Raw genomic sequence first — 19,718 nt, 5'->3', positions numbered from 1 at the left:
AAGCCTTTGACAATGTCCCACATGGGCGATTCATAAAGAAGGCAAATGCACATGGGATACAGAGTAATTTGGTAAGGTGCGTTCAAAATTGGCTTAGCTGTAGGAGACAGAGGGTGATGACAGATGGCTGCTTTAGTAACTGGAAGCCAGTGTCCAGTGGCATACCACAGGGATCCGTGCTGGGTTTCCTATTGTGTGTCATTTATACAAACAACATTGATGACTATGTGGGGGGAGGTAGGATCAGTAAGTTTGTGAATGACACAAAGATTGGCCGGTGGTTAACAGTGAGGTTGAGGGTCTTGGGCTACAGGAAGATATAGACGGGATGGTCAAATGGGCAGAAAAGTGGCAGATGGAATTTAACCCTGAAAAGTGTGAGGTGTTACACTTTGGAAGGAGAAATTTGACAAGGAAGTATTCAATGAACGGCATGACACTGGGAAATTCTAAAGAACAAAGCGAGCTTGGAGTTTTTGTCCATAGATCTCTGAAGGCAGGAGGGCGGGTTAATAGGGTGGTGAAAAGGCATTTGGGACACTTGTCTTTATCAATTGAGGAATAGATTACAAAAACAGGGAGGTCATGTTGAAGTTGTATAGAACTTTGGTGAGGTCACAGCTGGAATACTGTGTGCAGTTCTGGTTGCCACATTATATAGGAAGGATGTGATTGCACTGGAGGGGGTGCAGAGGAGATTCACCAGGATGTTGCCTGGGTTGGAACTTTTAAGTTATGAAGAGAGGTTGGATAGGCTTGGGTTATTTTTGCTGGAGCAGAGATGACTGAGGGGTGACCTGATCGAGGTGTCCAAGATTGTGAGGGGCATGGACAGGTTGGACAGGGAGCAGCTGTTCCCCTTAGTTGAAGAGTCAGTCACGAGGGGACACAAGTTCATGGTGAGGGGCAGGAGGTGTATGGGGGATCTGAGGAGAAACATTTTTACCCAGAGGGTGGTGATGGTCTGGAATGCACGGCCTGGGAGGGTGGTAGAGGTGGGTTGCCTCACATCCTTTAAAAAGTACCTGGATGAGCACTTGGCAGGTCTTAACCTTCAAGGCTATGGGCCAATTGCTGGTAAATGGGATTAGGTAGGTAGGTCAGGTGTTCTTCATGTGTCAGTGCAGACTCGATGGGCCGAAGGGCCTTTTCTGCACTGTAATTTCTGTGATTCCATGCCAGCTGATCAAGAGAACTATCCAATTATTCCCACTCCTCTGCTTTTTCCTCAGCATGGGCAAGCAAATTCCTTCCTGCTCGAGTATTTATCCCACTCCCCTTTGATAGTGATTATTGAATCTGCTTCCATCACCCTTCCAGGTGGTCAGTCCAGATCACGACAACTTGAAATGAAATGAATGAAAATTGCTTATTGTCACGAGTAGACTTCAATGAAGTTACTGTGAAAAGCCCCTAGTCGCCACATTCCGGCGCCTGTCCGGGGAGGCTGGTACGGGAATCGAACTGTGCTGCTGGCCTGCTTGGTCTGCTTTAAAAGCCAGCGATTTAGCTGATGTGCGAAATAAAATTTCTCCTCATTTTCCCCTCCGGTTGCTTTGCCAATCATCGTAACCCAGTGCCCTCTGATTCGGGGCCCTCTGTCACATTTTTTGTCTCGATTCTTGCAAGTCGATCTGCCCAAATGGGATAAAATGAGTGGGTGGGGAAGAAATCATTCCTGATCAGAATGACATTCCTTCCACCAAAAAAGCCTTTCGTAAATCTTCTAATTTGTGATGTTAATCTAATGGGCAGTGTTATTTGGTTGCCTCATGCAGAGGTAAAGAGCTTGAATGGTTGAACAATAACTGTTTATTAATAGCACACGGCTATATTGCTACACATAGGAGACAGTCCTGACCAGGTGCTATTGTCTCGCTGATTGCTGCCAGACTCTCCAATACATACTGCTACTCCCATGTGGCTTTCCCATGAGGGTGGTACATTTTCCCCAGTCCCACATTAACCTTTAAAGTCCAGAACAGCCTAATACTAGACTCCCCCCCCGGGCAGGCTTTCCCCAAAAGTATTTACAGTAATATTTACATGCTACACCTTCTCCCTCCAAGTCTCTGACTTCACAGATTCAGATGGACCGGGGGCTTTATGACCCAAATCTCGTCCTTCTCAGGTTTGCAGGAATGGTCGTCTCGACTGCTTTGGGCTGACTTTGTTGGTCTGGTGTTGAAGGTGTGGTTGCTGGTCTTTCAGACATTTGGGTGTCAACATCTGGTTTGCTTCTTGCAGGGCGGCACGGTGGCGCAGTGGTGTGCACTGCTGCCTCACGGCGCTGAGGTCCCAGGTTCGATCCCGGCCCTGGGTCACTGTCCGTGTGGAGTTGGCACATTCTCCCCGTGTCTGCGTGGGGTTCACCCCCACAATCCAAAGATGTGCAGGGTAGGTGGGTTGACCACGCTAACTTGCCCCCTAATAGGAAAAAAATAATTGGGTACCCTAAATTTATTTTTTTTTAATTAGTTTGCTTCTTGCACCTCTTGGTATTGTATTTTTCTTTGTTGGCAATTTGTCTTCCCTGGTCAGATAACGTGGTTTTATCCCTCGCCTTCCGGAAGGAACGTTCACTCCATTGATTCATAAAGTGGAACTCAGGGTTTTCTTTCTCGGCGGGTTCCACCCGCTTTTTCCAGGGAGTTGAAGGTTCATCCTCCCTTATTTTTGTCTGTTCCTCATCCCTGGGCTCAATTTGCAGTTTAGATTCTCATGACGTGCTCTGTTCCTTCATGTGCACTTGCGCCCCCTCAGTTTTGTCTTCGTGAGTTGGTGGCCGCTTCTCTCCCGCTCCTGGATTGCCTTCACGTTGTTTGTCTGCGAGCCGGAAGCTCCAGATTTGTTGTCGTCGTTTTTTCCTGGTTCTGTGACAGCAACTGTGTGACTCTGAACGTCGCGTTTGATTCTCTGCTGCTGCTGCTCCTTCCCCTCTGTACCTTCTGCTTTAAGTTTGTTGGTGCTCATCCGGAGGTTTGGCTCCAGAGTATTTTCTGCCGCCGGCAAAGGAACTGGAATAACTTCCTCTGCCTGGAGGGAGAACAATTCTGAACTGAAGACCCAGTCGAGATCAGCAGCACTGGTGGTTCTATCTAGATTCTCCAATTCAGTCATATATCATTAAAATCTTCTTCTCCATAACATCTAATTTTGCATCTGATCTGGTCCTTTCCTCTGTCTTAATTGGCCCGCCAGTGTTAAGTTACCATCCATGGCTGTTGGAGGATGGGCGGTAGGGGGTATTGCTTTCAATTTGTTTTTCCTTTCTTTTTGCACTTATTGGGATTTCATGATCTTTTAGGATGGTTACAAAGTCTTTTTAAACTTCAGCGATTCTGCAGAAATTCTTTTGAACGAATCACTTAGGCCACTCAATTGCTTTCCTAAGATTGGAGAATCGAATTGACGCTGACTTTTTGCTTTGACTTCGCATTAGGTTTTTTTTTTGGTTCGCTAAAGGTCATCGTGTGTGTTTGGCGCCATCTCCATGTTAGGAAAACAAAGATAGTTGAAAAGATTAATATTTGTATTGGTAAATCTTAGAAATAAATTATGGTTTTAAGTGTATATAATTTAATGTTTCTGTGCCTGGAATTATAAAGTTAGATGCATGCTGGACAAAGGTGTTTGTATGTGTGGGGATTGGTTTCAATTCCAACTGTGATTTGATTGTGCTTAGAGAGGGTTATGTTGTGAAGAATAAATAGTAGTAGCAGTCTTTGCTTAGCAACTGGAAGACCTTGTAAGGTAGAAAAGCTTTTAAGATTTAGTTTCAGCTGGATGTGTTGCAGTTGCAGACAGAACACCAGGAAGTGAATATCTCTCAACTCTACCAGGAGAAGTTGGACACAATAAGGGAGTTGCAGGTTTTACTATTCCAGGCACAGAAACATTAAATTATATACACTTAAAACCATAATGGGCAGCACGGTAGCATAGTGGTTAGCACAATTGCTTCACAGCTCCAGGGTCCCAGGTTCGATTCCCGGCTGTGTCACTGTCTGTGCGGAGTCTGCACGTTCTCCCCGTGTGTGCGTGGGTTTCCTCCGGGTGCTCCGGTTTCCTCCCACAGTCCAAAGACATGCAGGTTAGGTGGATTGGCCATGTTAAATTGCCCTTAGTGTCCAAAACTGCCCTTAGTGTTGGTTGAGTGGGGTTACTGAGTTATGGGGATAGGGTGGTGTGGGCTTGGATAAGGTGTCCTTAACAAGAGCCGGTGCAGACTCGATGGGCTGAATGGTCTTCTTCTGCACTGTAAATTCTATGATTATATGATTCTATGATGATAATTTATTTCTAAGGTTTACCAATACAAATATTAATCTCTTCAACCATCTTTGTTTCCCTAACATGGAGATGGCGCCAAATACACACGATGACCTTTGGCGAACCAAAAAAAACCTAAAGAGAAGTCAAAGCAAAAAGTCAGTGTCAATTCGATTCTCCAATCTTAGGACAGCAACTAACTGGCCTAAGTGATTCATTCAAAAGAATTTCTGCAGAATCGCTGAAGTTTAAAAAGACTTTGTAACCATCGTAAAAGATAATGAAATCCCAATAAGTGCAGAAAGAAGGGAAAAACAAATTGAAAGCTATACCCCCTACCCCCCATACTGACAGCAGGCTTCCGAAGGAACAAGATACAGGGCAGATAGCCAGAGAATTGGGATTGAAAGAATGTCTTAAAATTACTGAAATTAAGAAAACAGAGACCAAGGTATTGTTCAGAAGAATTCAAGGAAGAGCAAACAAAATGTTCTGAGTGTAGTAGACAATTACAGTAACCAAATTTAAAGTGGGATAGTAGACTTCAGAAGAAACTCAAATGTCTGATGCCATTTTACTAGAGTCTGGGAATTGAGAGTTAAAGCAATTGTGAACAGTTAGTACAGCAGTCAAGACCACAAAATCCTAAAGGGGTTGGTGTAAAATCCTGGAGTGGAAGTGGAGTGGAAGCTTTGTTTAAAAGTGTAATTTTGAAAACCTGGACTAGGCTTTGGAATGGAAACCGCTAATGGAAAGCATTATTGTGAACAAAGATTTTAAAGCGTGTTTTTTCGGGGGAGTGGAGTTTGGAAACTCTCACGTGACAATGATCTGGGGGGATTCTGAGGCAAAATCTACAGAACTTCACTTGGGGTTCAGAGTGAGAGTGTAGTTGACCACAACCATCTTGTGTGTTCAAAGGGGCGTTGCGTTACTGAGACTATTGTAGCTTAAGATATGCTTTGCCATTTGTGTTCACCTTAAAATCTATGTGTAATTGTAAAGCTAACGGCGTAGTAAAGGAGTATTGTATCATAATCCAAACTTTTCATATTTAATAAATGTTTTTTTCTTGTTGGAGTTAGTGTGGAGGCAACGCTGCGTCACTCCTTTCGCTTTTTGAGTGTGCGCAATAAACTAACCCTTTGAGTTCATCCCATCTCACGTTTGCTGTGGGGTTATCAACAGAAAATTGGATCACACAAAAAGTGAAGGGGGTGGGGAAAATACGCCACCGCTTATCAGGAAGGAAACAAATCAAAACACTTCTCTGTTTATGGCCAGGTGGTGAGAGGAGACATGAATGCTGTTTAAATTAACCCCCTCCTGTCCACAACAACAGAATCATGGGAGCAGCCGAAGCTTGATGATTCTGTGCTGTGGGCCGCAGCGGCAAAGGTACCCCTTTTGCAGCAGTGATATTCTACTTGCCGTGGCAGAAGAGCTAAAGGAGTGCTTGTGAGTAGGTCCTGGAGGGCACTTTTCAGGACCCTGGTGTCTTCTTCAGCTGCTACCTGCACCAACCAAAGTTTGCCACTAGATGGAGTCCAGTCAATCCGAAACCAGGGGAATAGAATCTCGGAGACAGGATTGAAACCCTTTGACAGCCGTCGCTAAGGCAGTGCCAGTCAGAACAACCTTCGGAAAGAATTCCAAGGCTAGATCTTCAAAAGTGAAGTCTGGAATCCCCCGTGAGAGGGTCAGAGATTGATTGACACAGAGTGTTTACTGATGTCTGGGTGGGTTGAATCATCGAATCACAGAATCCCTACAGTGCAAAAGGAGGCCATTCGGCCCATCGAATCTGCACCAACCCTCTGAAAGAGCACCCTACCTAGGCCCATTCCCCGTCCTATGCCCAAAACCCCACCTAACCTGCACATCCCCGGACTCTAAGGGACAATTTAATCATGGCCAATCCACCTAACCTGCACTTTTTTGGACTGTGTGAGGAAACCAGAGCACTGGAGGAAACCCACACAGACATGGGGGAGAACGTGCAAACTCCACACAGACAGTCATCCGAGGCTGGAATCGAACCCAGGTCTCTGGCACTGCGAGGCAGCAGTGCTGACCACTGTGCCACTGTGTCACTCTTAAGTTGCTGAGGAATCAATGGGATCTGCCTTGCTGCATATGCTATTTAAGGGGTAGTGTGGTCTTTAGACCACGGTTTGTCAACTCCATCTACATGTTTGCTGATGACACTTGTTACACTAATAAAGATTATTATTATTATCCTAGTGGGTTGGATCTCGAACAAAGATGAGTCAGAGTACAGGAGGGAGATGGAGAACCTAGTGGAGTGGTGTAACGACAACAATCTCTCCCTCAATGTCAGCAAAACTAACGAGCTGGTCATTGACTTCAGGAAGCAAAGTATCATACACACCACCCCTGTCAGCATCAACGGGGCCAAGGTGAAGATGGTTAACAGCTTCAATTACCTAGGTGTGCACATCAGGAACAAGAAAGCACAACGGCACCTGCACTTCCTCAGGAAACTAAGGAAATTTGGCATGCCCACATTGACTCCTATCAATTTTTACAGATGTACCATAGAAAATATCCTATCCTGCATCACAGTCTGGTATGGCAACTTCTCGGCCCAGGACCGTAAGAAACTACAGAGAGTCATGAACACCGCCCAGACTATCATGGGAACCCACCTCCCATCCATTGACTCTGTCTACATCTCCTACTGCCTTGGGAAAACGGGCAGCATAATCAGAGACCCCTCTCACCCGGGTTATTCACTCGTTCAACCTCTTCCATCAGGCAGTAGATACAAAACTCTGGGAACACACACAAACAGGTTCTAAAACAGCCTCTTCCCCACTGTTACCGGACTCCTGAATGACCCTCTTATGGACTGAACTGATCTCTCCACACATCTTCTCTACTTAGTAGTACTACACTCCTGTATGCTCACCTGATGCCTGTGTCTATGTATTTACATTGTGCATTTATCATGTGTCCTACGTTTCTCATGTATGGAACAATCTGTCTGGACTGTACGCAGAACAATACTTTTCACTGTACCTCGGTACACGTGTCAATAAAACAAATCCAATTCATATTTACCTCACACTGACTCTGTGTTGAAATATAAGATAGACATTGGAAATAATTTTATCTTTCTGGCCTTGTGTTGTAAAGTTTAATTTGCTCGCTCGAAAATCGTGGAATCTTTAATCACTGAGCGAGTGCCTTGCCTCAAGTTGATCTTCTTGAACATTAAGTCATTGGTATCTAACCGGATCATACCAAAACCTTGGGGAGGAGTGGGAATGTGGTCTGGTCCAGGATCAGGAACATTCCCATAAGAATCAATGTTAAATCAATGTTAAAACTGGAGTTAGGTCCCTTCAGATATTTCTTGCCCAGGAAAACACAATCTACAAGTTGAAATACTGCAGTGCATACGTGAAGCACTGTGCATTCCTCGCTGAAATAACTGTTAAAATACTAATTATAAAAGAAAGACTGCAGATAAAATAAAATAAACTTTAAAATTATAAAAGGAGTACAATATATACGTAAATAATTTTGTAAATGTGAAAATAAAATCACACTCACCGGCCTGATTTTTGATTGACTGGCCTCCATCTAGTGGTAGATGTTGGTTTGTGCAGGTAGCAGCTGAAGACGTCCCCAGTCGTGGCAAGAGCAAACAGGGAAACTGGATTCTCCGGTCGCCGATGTCGAAATTGCGTTCGTGATGCTCCTCCCCCTCCAAGGCGGCGTACTTGGACATTGCCTGAGGCCCGCCCCCAGCCCCCCCCCCGATGCTCCGACCCGGACCGGCTGAGTTCCTGTCGGCGTCGGTCGCGTGTGGTCTCACCCGTCAGGAACTCGGCATGGTGGCTGCGGACTCAGTCTGGTGCCTCCACAGTCGGGAGTGGGCTGATCCAATGGCAAGGGGGGAACATTATTCGGGGCTGGAGGCACTGTAGGTGGGTGGTCCGGGGGTTGCGAGCCGGCCAAAGGGAGGGGGGCACTATTTTGTGGGCTGGGTCCGCGGGCTGTGTCCGCCATGTAGCACGGCGCGGTCGCTGCAGGCCGCCTGCGTGCGCATGTGCGGCCTCGGACCCGGCAATTCTCTGGCGCGTATCGGCAGCTAGAGCCGGGTGCTCTACGCTATCGACCTGCTGGCCCCCAGCAAAACTGGGAATCGATGGCCTTTTTGTGCCATTCTGTCTGGCGTAAAATTCCACCGTTCCCATGCCGGCGTGGGGACATAGCCTCAGAATCAGAGAATTAATCAGAGGTCATTAAATGTGAAGGGGGCAGGGTAACGGAGTGGAGAGAAGAACTGGGCAGACCCCTGCAGCGCTGGGGAAAATGTTGTGTGCGCACGCAGGACGTACCGGCCGCAGAATAGGAAACCAATCGCTGTTATTTTATTCTGCCGCAAAAATATACTTCATTCATTAAATATCTGAAAGACAACGCAATGATTTCAAAACGGCTGTCACAGAACGTGCAATAACATTCAAGTTTCCTGCACAGGTCACGTTTCGCTCTCGAGGTGCTTCAGTGCAGTCAAAAGGTTCAAAAAGGTTGTTTCAAAAAGTGAAATGGCATTTAAATCGCCTGGATCAATCATGTTGCACCCTGAGGCGCTTCAATCCAGTTGCCTTGCATGTAATGTTCACCGCCTACATTCACCGTGAGTCAGGCTGCAGGGATTCTGCACAGTTCTCCTCCCAGCGGTGCTCGATGGCTGAAAGGTTTGAGGGGTCATTGCACTTCTGCGCCAGCTGCCGCGGGTTTTGGTGCGTCCCTCATCACGTAGTCCTGGGAATCTTATAGCAAATGCCGCAACGTTAACGGACATGCAGTTCCCACTTTCTGAACAAGTTTTAAAGGGAACACCATTGACTGCGTCAACGAGAAGCTGGGGTGTACTGCTGAGGCACTCTCAATTACGACGCGAGAGCGGTAATCAAAGGCTTTAATGTACAGAGAACAGGACAGCATTCGAGAGAAGTGTGCCCGCCACATGGAGCCTTATCCTATATACTGTTTCTTGGGGGCGTAGCCAGAGGCGGAGCCCCCCAGGGTTCCAAGTCTGTGTGTGTCTGTCTGTGTGGAGTCTGCACGTCCTCCCCCTGTGTGCGTGGGTTTCCTCCGGGTGCTCCGGTTTCCTCCCACAGTCCAAAGATGTGCGGGTTAGGTGGATTGGCCATGCTAAATTGCCCGTAGTGTCCTAATTAAAGTAAGGTTAAGGGGGGGGGTTATTGGGTTACGGGTATAGGGTGGATACGTGGGTTTGAGTAGGGTGATCATGGCTCGGCACAACATTGAGGGCCGAAGGGCCTGTTCTGTGCTGTACTGTTCTATGTTCTATGTTCTATGTAAAGGGGCAAGGTATTAAAGGTAAATACCGTTCATCACAACTGCGCAAAAATACTAAAACTAAAAACACACATGATAAAGAGAGCATCAAAAAGCAAAGAAAGCACCTGTGGGATAGAACTAAAAAGCCAAGAAGTTACGTTAAGCTTGTACGGAACCTTGGTTGGGCCACACTTGGTTTCCTGTGAACATCTCTATTCTCCATATTATAGAAAGGAGGTTGATTCTCCACACAAAGGTGATAACCGTCACTGTTTGGGGGGGGGCTAGTGTGAATGATGTGTGGGGGGAACTGAGGTATTCTGTTACGTCAAGTCTTGTCAGCCCAGCGTGACAATGGGTGGCACAGTAGTTAGCACTTGGGTCACTGTCTGTGGGTTTGGGTAGGGTGCAGACACGCTGGGCCAAATGGCCTCCTTCTGCACTGTAAATTCTATGATTCTATACTGCTGTCTCACAGCTCCAGGGTCCCGGCCTCGGTGACTGTGTGGAGTTTTCACTTTCTCCCCATGTCTGCGTGTGTTTCCTCCGGGTGATCCGGTTTCTTCCCACAGTCTAAAGATGTGCAGGTTAGTTGGATTGGCCACGCTAAATTGCCCCTTAGTGTCCAAAAGATTAGGTGGGATTACTGGGTTATGGGGTTAGGGTGGAGGCGTGGTTTAAGGTGAAGTAGGGTGCTCTTTCCAAGGGCCGGTGCAGACTTTATTTTTTAATAAATGTTTTTATTCTCCATTTTCACATTTTCCTTAAAAATTTACACCCCACCCACAGACAGTAAACGGTAACAAATACAAAATCAATCCCCTTAACAATAACAACAATCCCATCCTCCCACCACCCCAAACAACGGCCCACCTGTCAATATATGTATCCCATAAAACAAACCCTCCCACGGTGGAAACAAAAAACAAAGGGGAAAAAGAAAAAAGGAGTCCAGGACCGCCCATGGTCACCATAGAGTCCACTCCCCCCAACCCCACCCCCATCCCCTCCCCCCACACACTCAACACCGTCCAACCTCTGAAAGAGTGCCGTACATGATACCCAAGAGTTGTAAACCCCCCCCCCCCCACCCCCACTCCTCCCCAACTCTCCTGTCCACTGCCTCTTGTAAAACTCCTTCCCCCACCCTCGGTTCCTTCCCCCACAACTTTCCACCCCGGCTAGACCACTTGGATCCTGTTCTGCCAGGCTCCGATAGCCGCAGCCCCTCCCCCCACTTCACTCCCGTTCACTCGCCGGCTTAGACTGGCCAGCGTGGAGGCCCCCGCCCGGGTCCCTTTCCCCCTTGCCCGACCCTTGGTAAGCCCAAAAATCCCCTTTAAGAGCACAAACCCGCATATCCACTTTGAGTGAAAGTCCCATCACTTCCCTTGTCCAAATATATACAACACCGGCTCCTTTAGCCCATACACCCGCACGCAGTGAAACAAACAAAAAAAAAAGAAAATACAGTCATGAGGTTACATCGGCACATGGCCATTTCTCAATTTCTCAGTTCTGCCACAGTCCTTCTGCCTTCAAAACTCCTCTGCTGCTTCCGCCGTTCCAAAATAAAAGTCCTTGAGCTTGTAAGTCACCCTCCGCTTCGCTGGATATACCATGCCGCACTGCACCTTGCTAATGTACAGTGCCCTCTTCACCCAGTTGAAAGCAGCCCGCCCAGGGCCGACTCAAGGTACCGGCAACTCGGGCAGTCGCCCGGGGTGCCATGTGCTAGGGAGCGCCAGAGACTCAGGTCCCGCGCATGCGCAGTTGGGCAGGTGCCAACCAGCGCATGCGCGGTGGCCGCCCTCCCCCAGGGCAGCCCCCCCGCTCGGTCCGCCCTCCCCGCTCGGTCCGCCCTCCCCGCTCGGTCCGCTCCCCCCCCTCGGTCCGCTCCCCCCCCTCGGTCCCCCCCCCCGCCCCCCCCTCGGGTCCGCCCCCCCCGCGGGTCCGCCCCCCGCCCGCCCCCTCGGGTCCGCCCCCCCCCTCGGGTCCGCCCCCCCCTCGGGTACGCCCCCCCTCGGGTCCGCCCCCCCCCCTCGGGTCCGCCCCCCCCTCGGGTCCGCCCCTCCCCCCCTCGGGTCCGCCCCCCCCTCGGGTTCGCCCCCCCGCCCCGCCCCCCCTCGGCCCTCCCCGGCCCCGCCCCCCCCCAAGGGCGCCGAAGTTCAGCTTGCCCGGGGCGCCAGCAACCCTAGGGCCGGCGCTGAGCCCGCCTCCTCGCCAGCTCCACCGTAAAGTCCTGGTATACACATATACCAGCTCCAGCCCACTGCACCACCCGCTTCTGTTTGGCCCAACACAGGACCTTCTCTTTCACACAGTACCTACGGAAGCACAAAGTCACTACTCTTGGCGGCTCACTCGCCTTTGGTACAGGCCTCCATGACCGATGAGCCCGATCCAGTTCATACCGGGAGGGATCCTCCCTCTCCCCCAATAGTTTAGTCAGCATCGTAGCAAAATACTCAGTCGGTCTCGGCCCTTCAACTCCTTCAGGCAACCCCACAATCCTCAAATTCTGTTGCCTGGATCTGTTTTCCAGGTCTTCCATTTTTCCTCGCAGACCCTTGTTAATCTCCAACACCTTCCGCATCTCCTTCCCCATCGAGGTAAGTTGATACCGTGCTGCAATAATGTCTCCTTCACTTCCTTCAGTGCCTCCCCTTGCTCCCGCCCCTCTGCCACTGCGCTCGCCAACGCCGTTGTCACCGGGAAAATCGCCTCCTCCACCAGCACACTCAAAACCTCCCTCATTTCCTTCATCATTGTCTCCATGCATTTTGTAAATTGCCTTTCGAATTCCGCAGCCATCACCTTAGTTATTTCTTCAGCCGTAAGCAATGCGGCTTCCCCTGGTGATCCAACCTCCATTTTCCTTGGTGACCCCTCAGTGACCTTTCTACTCCCTGACGAACTTTCAGCTGTTTTCACAGCCGTTTTCTTACTGGACCTCGACATATCCCTTCCCTGTGCTTTCTCCTGGCCTTCACCGCCATCGCTGCCCCTAGGACCGGGCAATCCCCGACAATGCCGTTCCCGAACGGGAACCCTCCAACGCGCGGCTGCCTCCAGCCCGCCGTCACCGGAAGTCAGCCGTCACCACTTCTTCAATGGTTTTGGTAAGATCTTTTCACAGTTGTTCCCTCTGCTGCTAGAATTCAGCTTTCATAAAGGCCCTCAAGTCAGCTCGAGGACTTTAAGCTCGCCCTTCCCCCGCCTGCATACTGGAAGAGGTTTTTGTCTTTGCTGCAGGTTCAGCCAAATCTTTCACTGTTTCTGCGGGTCTGGTAACCAAGAAACATACCATTCCTGGGGGAAAGTACTTCTCCAACATTCACCCTTTTATCAAAATTCCACCCCGTATTGATTAAAAAGAGCTCTTTTCTGTAACCTTGGGCAGGAGCTGCCTTGTGTGTGACCACTTACTCCATGGTGCACACCGGAAGCCCGGGCCGGGGCAGACTTGATGGGCCGAATTACCTCCTTCTGCACTGGTGGGATTCTATGACCTGCTCCCATGGTTGAGTATGCCATCAATCGTTCACAATGGAGAAGCAAGACTTAGGGCAGGGTACTCAGAGGGCGTGTGGGCAGCTGTGAAACTGAAGCCTGAGAAGAGTTCAGGAGAAGAAGGGGAAGATTGGAGCTGAAAATGATTGCCTCACTGGACCATTCACCAGCTGTCCCTTTACCCTGATCTCATTGGCTCTGCTTTACCTTGGCAAATCCTTCACCTGCACTGTTCAGCGCCTGACTGCTGAGCTGACACTATCAGCCAGGGGTCAAGGTGCATTCATTTCCGTACACGAATCAAGCAAAGGTGCTGAGAGCTCGATCACTACGGTGGAGGCATGTTCCTGAGGCTCAGTCGCAGAGAAATATAATGTTTTTCTCTGCTGATCACGAAGACGGTAGGTAAACAACAGTTTGTAAGATTAAGAGCCCTGTAAAGCACTCAGACGCAGGCTTAGCCCAGGAGGCAATTTGTTGGCGCTCAATTTATACAAGCTAATCCCCAAATATTCTAAATGTAGCATAAAGGGAGAAATTTGCTCCTCAAGAATCTCTGGCTGCGTAGAAACAAAAAAGAGTTTTACCTTGCTTGGAAATGAAGCTATAAGTAGTGTTTGCTCACAGAGACTATGGGGCTTAACAGGTTACCTAAGGGATTACCTCAAAGGTTTCACTCTGTGTAAATATGATTCATTTCTCTGTTTTACCGGTTTACAATCACGTTTTTCTTGAATGAGAGGTAGACGAAAGGTTAAAAACTTATGGTTGTGGTTCCTCGGTTAGTTGCTTTGCTGCGTAAGAGAATAAGAATTAGGAGCAGTTGATCATACAGCCCACTGAGCCTGCTCCACCATCCGGTACGATTATGGCTGATCTGATTGTGGCCTTAACTGCACACCTTCTTGCTTGCAGCAATGCAGCACTCAGGAATCAGCCTGGGGTTTTGTGGTCCAGGAATCTGGGATCTTGTGATTTAGAGGCCAAGGTTGCTACCAGAGGAAATTCTGAACTCTTTTGACACCGTGACTGTTTGAGGTCAGGAAGCGCCGTCTGAGTGTGGTGGAAGCAGATTCGATCGTGTCTTTCAAAAGGAAATTGGATCGTTATTACAATCATAAGAAATGGGCGGCACGGAGCACTATGGTTAGCACAGTCACAGTGCCAGGGACCCGGGTTCGATTCTCGGCTTGGGTGACTTCTTCCTTAACCATCACCACCAGGCCCTCTTTCTACTCTTTTGAGGAGAACCAATAATCAATAAATTAAACAAAAAAAGACAGGGGTGACGGCGCTGGTTGAGCACTGTAACTAAAACAAAAAGTCAAAGGAAACTTAATAAATTAAACCAAAATGTTATTCCCAGGGCAGCATGGTAGCACAATGGTTGGCACTGTCACTTCACAGCTCCAGGGTCCCAGGTTCGATTCCCGGCTTGCGTCACTGTCTGTGCGGAGTCTGCACGTTCTCCCCCGTGTGTGCGTGGGTTTCCTCCGGGTGCTCCGGTTTCCTTCCACAGTCCAAGGATGTATAGGTTAGGTGGATTGGCCATGATAAAATTGTCCCTTAGTGTTCAAAAAAGGTTAGGTGGGGTTATTGGGATGGCATGGAGTTGTGGGCTTGGGTAGGGTGCCCTTTCCAAGGACCGGTGCAGACTCGATGGGCCGAATGGACTCCTTGTGCATTGTAAATGCTCTGATTCTATTCTTTGATTCTAAATAAATACAGTAGAATGCCATTCAGCCCATTGAGACTGCCCCACCAGCAGTAAGGTCATGATGGCCTTAATGCCACTTTCCTGCCTGTCCCCCATAACCCTTGACTCCTCGTGGGGACCGGGGTCCTTAATCAACCCCTTTAATCACCTTTTGCTTTAATGCTTTATATATTTTGTATATTTTGGAATGAGTTTTTGTTTGATGCAGATTTCCTCTAATTTTTATTTTGCCCTTTAATTTGTCAATTTATTGATTTAAGACAAAAAGGATAACCCTTAACTCCTTGGTCAATCAAAAATCTGTCTAACTCAGCCTTGAATATATTTAATGGCCTGGCCTCCACTGCTCTCGGGGAGAGAATTCAACCCTCTAAGAGGAGAAATTCCTCCTAATCTCCATATTCAATAGGACACGCCTATTTTCTAAACTTTATCCCTTAGTTGATCCCTTCCCCAATGAGAGGACACACTCTCAGCATCTAGCCTGTCAAGCCCCCTCAGAATTGTATATTTTTTGTATGTTTGGGGGAGACAGTGGAGCGGTAATGTTACCAGACTAATAACCCAGTAATAACCCAATCTAATGCTCTGGAGACACAGGTTCAAACCCCATGGGTGGTATTTAAATCAATTACTAAAATCTGGAATTAAAAAGGAGCTCGTTCTCAGTAATGTTGCCCGTGAAGCTATCTTGATTGTTGTAAATGCCCTCCAGGGAAGGAAATCAGCCATCTTTAGCTGATCTTGACTATGTGTGAGTCTAGAGCCATAGCAATGTGGTTGACTCTTTGCTGGCCTCTGCAATGGCCGAGCAAGCCATTCCATTCAAGGGGTAATTAGGAATGGACAACATATGCCAGCGACACCCATGTTCCATGAAAGAGTCATGAAAAAGCATGTTTAAATGAGATCACCTCCTCCTTCTAAACGCCCGAGTACAGGCCCAACCTGTTCGACCTAGCCTCATCAGACAAACCGAACATCCCAGGAATCTGCCCAGTGAACCTTCATTGTGCTGCTTCCAATGCGAGTACAACTTACCTTAAATAAGGGATTCGAACCAGAGTTCCCAGAGCATTACCCTGGAGGTCTGGATTACTCGTCCAGTGACCATAAGACATAGAAGCAGAATTAGGCCACTTGGCCCATCGAGTCTGCTCTGCCATTCAATCATGGCTATTTTTCCCATCCCCATTCTCCTGCCTTCTCCCCATAACCCCTGATCCCCTTATTAATCAAGAACCTATCTATCGCTGCCTTAAAGACACTCAGTGATTTGTCCACCACAGCCTTCTGCGGCAAAGAGTTCCACAGATTCACCACCCTCTGGCTGAAGAAATTCCTCCTCATCTCTGTTTTAAAGGATTGTTCCTTTAGTCTGAGATTGTGTCCTCTGGTTCTAGTTTTTCCTACAAGTAGACACATCCTCTCCATGTCCACTCTATCCAGGCCTCGAGTATCCTGTAAGTTTCAGTCCTTCTAAACTCCAACGAGTACAGACCGAGAGTCCTCAACCGTTCCTCATACGACGAGTTCTTCATTCCAGGACAATACCACTTCGCCACCACCTCCCTGAAATTGTCCCTTAGCATTCAAAGATGTGTGGGTTAGGTGGGGTTATGGGTTTAGGGGTACAGGGAGGAGGAGTGGATCAGGGTGGTGTGTTCTTTCGGAGGGTCGGGGCAGATCTGATGGGCTGAATGGCCTCCCTCTGCGCTGCAGGGAATTCGATGATTTTGGTCGCATTGGGCCCGACGGCTTGTTTCTTTGCTGGCATGTAACAGCAGCGTGGTGGCACCATCACCACACCAACCCCGAACTTTGGGTCAGGGCTGTGTCGGAGGAGGGGCTATGTGCGGGGGCGGGGCTGTGTGGGGGGTGGGGCTGCATGGGGGGCTGTGTGGTGGGATGGGGCGGTGGGGGGAGAGGGTGAGAGGCTGTGTTGGGGAAGGGGCTGCGTGGGGAGGGGCTGTGTGGGGTGCTTTGTGGGGAAGGGCTGTGTGAGGGGAGGGGCTACATGGGGAGGGGCTGTCTGTCTGTGGGTGTGGGGGAGGGGATGTGTGGGGGCAGGGCTGCATGGGGAGGGGCTGTGTCAGGGCGGGGCTGTGCAGGGGAAGGGCTGTGTGGGGGAAGGGCTGTGTGGGGGAGGGACTGTGCAGTGGGAGGGGCTTTGTGGGGGAGGGGCTGTGCAGTGGGAAGGGCTGTGTGGGGGAGGGGACATGTGGGGGCATGGGCTGCATGGGGAGGGGCTGTGTCAGGGCGGGTCTGTGTGGGGGAGGGGCTGTGCAGTGGGAAGGGCTGTGTGGGGGAGGGGCTGTGCAGTGGGAGGGGATGTGTGGGGGAGGGGCTGTGCAGTGGGAAGGGCTGTGTGGGGGAGGGGCTGTGCAGTGGGAGGGGATGTGTGGGGGAGGGGCTGTGCAGGGGGAAGGGCAGTGTGTCAGGGTGTGGCCGTGTGGGGGCGGGCTGTGTGGGGGACTGTGAGGGGAGGCAGGGCTGCGGGGTGTAGGGGGCTATGTGTGAGTGGGCCTGTTTGGGGGAGGTTTTGTGGGGGGGAGGGTCTTCACGGGGGGAAGGGCTGTCGGTGCAGGGCTATGTGGGGGAGGGGCTGTGGGGGGGAGGGGTGCGCAGGGGCAGGAAGGGGAGGGGCTGTGTGTCAGGGTGGGGCTGGGGGGGAGGGGCTGCGTGGGGGTGGGGCTGTGTGGGGGAGGGGTGCACAGGGGGGAGGGGCACACAGGGGAGGGGCTGTGGGGGAGGGGCTGCGTGGGGGAGGGGGGTGCAGAGGGGAGGGGCACGCAGGGGAGGGGCTGTGTCAGGGTGGGTCTGTGTGGGGGAGGGGCTGTGTGTCAGGGGTGGGGCTGTGTGGCAGAGGGGATGCGTTGGGGGAGGGGCTACGTGGGGGGTGGGGCTGCGTGGGGGAGGGGATGTATAGGGGAGGGGGGTACGGGGGGAAGATGTTTGGGGGAGGGGCTGTGTTGGGGGAGGGGAGGTGGGTGGTTTTGGGGGGGGCGGGCAGCCATCTGCCGGCAACGATGCGCTCGAGCGCCGCGGCCGGATTCCCTAACGCGTGCGCAGTGGACACAACCGCCCGGCCGGCTTGCGCATGCCCGGACTCGGCGGCGCCCGGCCTGGGTGCCGCGCATGCTCGCATTTCCCCCGCCCCGCCCCCCGGCCGCAGGCATGCGCATCGAGGGCTAACCGAGTCACTGACGTGTCGATGTGACTGGTTGGCAGGAAGTGAAGGGACCGACACCGGAAGTGGGATCTGGGCGGCTGAGAGAGTTGTATAGGCAGACAGACAGACAGAAACACACACAACTGCGGCTCCGGGGGTCGGCCGGCAAAACCCAGAGGGCGGGAAGAATGCTGAAAAAGTTCGACAAAAAGGACGAGGAGTCCGGTAAGTCGCAGAGGATGGGCCTCCATTGGTTACTATGGCAGCAGCAGCAGCCTGTGGACCAGGTCAGGCCGGTGGGCAGCTTGCTGATGTGGAGGTGGTCAGTGGTAAAGCCTTACTCAGACCCAGCTAGAACCGAGGCCATAGCCTCGGACTATAGGGGCGATCCTTTGAAACTGAGATGAGGAGCAATTTCTTCAGCCAGAGGGTGGTTCATAAGATATTGGAGCAGAATTGGGCCATTCGGCCCATTGAGTCTGCTCCCCCATTCTATCATGGCTGATATGTTCCTCATCTGTTACCTACAATGTTACAGACCAAGAGCTGGATTGCGAAATTAGCCAGAGCATCTCCTCCCTAGAACCTAGACCTAGGAGTAGGAGTAGGCAACTTAGCCTCCCAAGCCTAACCACCCTCAATGGCTTGAGACAATCCGCGCTTCTTTAACTTGTGATTATCCCTCTCTCCAGTTAGAATAGAATAGAATAGAACAGTACAGCACAGAACAGGCCCTTCGGCCCTCGATGTTGTGCCGAGCAATGATCACCCTACTTAAACCCACGTAACCCGTATACCCATAACCCAACATCCCCCCCATTAACCTTACACTACGGGCAATTAGCATGGCCAATCCACCTAACCCACACATCTTGGACTGTGGGAAGAAACCGGAGCACCCGGAGGAAACCCACGCACACACGGGGAGGGACGTGCAGACTCCACACAGACAGTAACCCAGCCGGGAATCGAACCTGGGACCCTGGAGCTGTGAAGCATTGATGCTAACCACCATGCTACCGTGAGGCCCCATGTTGCACCATCTGGACCTGTAAAGACTTAATTACCTGAAAAAACTTGCATTCAAAGTATCATCTTGCATCATTGGCTTTGTCTATGGTACTTGGGACTACTATGTTGTGGCCATCACGGAGACATGGTTAGAAGAGGGACAGAAATGGTTGTTGGAAGTTCTGGGGTATAGATTTTTCAGTGAGAGTAGGGAAGGTGGTAAAAGAGGTGGAGGAGTAGCATTGTTAATCAAGGATAGTTTAACGGCTGCAGAAAGGCAGTTCGAAGGGGATCTGCCTACTGAGGTAATATGGGCCGAAGTAAGAAATAGGAAAGGAGCGATCACGTTGTTAGGAGGTTTTTATAGGCCCTTTATATAAGGCTCTTTATATAAGAGATGTGGAGGAAGAAATTACAAAACAGATTATCACATCATAGCCAATCCACCCAACCTGCACATTTTTGGACTGTAGGAGGAAACCGAAGTACCCGGAGGAAACCCACGCACACACGGGGAGGATGTGCAGACTCCACACAGACAGTGACCCAAGCCGAAATCGAACCTGTGAACCTGGAGCTGTGAAGCAATTGTGCTATCCACAATGCTACCGTGCTGCCCTTAAGAACAAATTAATCTACACTCCATTATTCTACCCTAATCCATGTACCTATCCAATAGCCGTTTGAAGG

At 50.1% G+C, this 19,718-nt stretch overlaps 1 protein-coding gene across 1 annotated transcript in view; it reads left to right on the top strand.

Annotated features, from left to right (window-relative positions):
• The first annotated feature begins 18,070 nt into the window (after nucleotides 1-18,070).
• The window catches only part of LOC119973751 (coatomer subunit gamma-1), a 79,118-nt gene continuing 77,470 nt past the window's right edge, over nucleotides 18,071-19,718 (top strand). The window contains exon 1 of the mRNA XM_038812173.1: nucleotides 18,071-18,242. Within this exon, the coding sequence (XP_038668101.1) occupies nucleotides 18,206-18,242 (37 nt within the window). The 5' untranslated portion in view covers nucleotides 18,071-18,205. The remainder of the gene's footprint in view (nucleotides 18,243-19,718) is intronic.

The sequence above is a fragment of the Scyliorhinus canicula genome, chromosome 11, assembly GCF_902713615.1.
Source record: "Scyliorhinus canicula chromosome 11, sScyCan1.1, whole genome shotgun sequence".
Taxonomy (NCBI): Eukaryota; Metazoa; Chordata; class Chondrichthyes; order Carcharhiniformes; family Scyliorhinidae; genus Scyliorhinus; species Scyliorhinus canicula.
The sequence above is the reverse complement of the archived record's forward strand: the minus strand, read 5'-3'. Positions and strand labels throughout refer to the sequence as shown.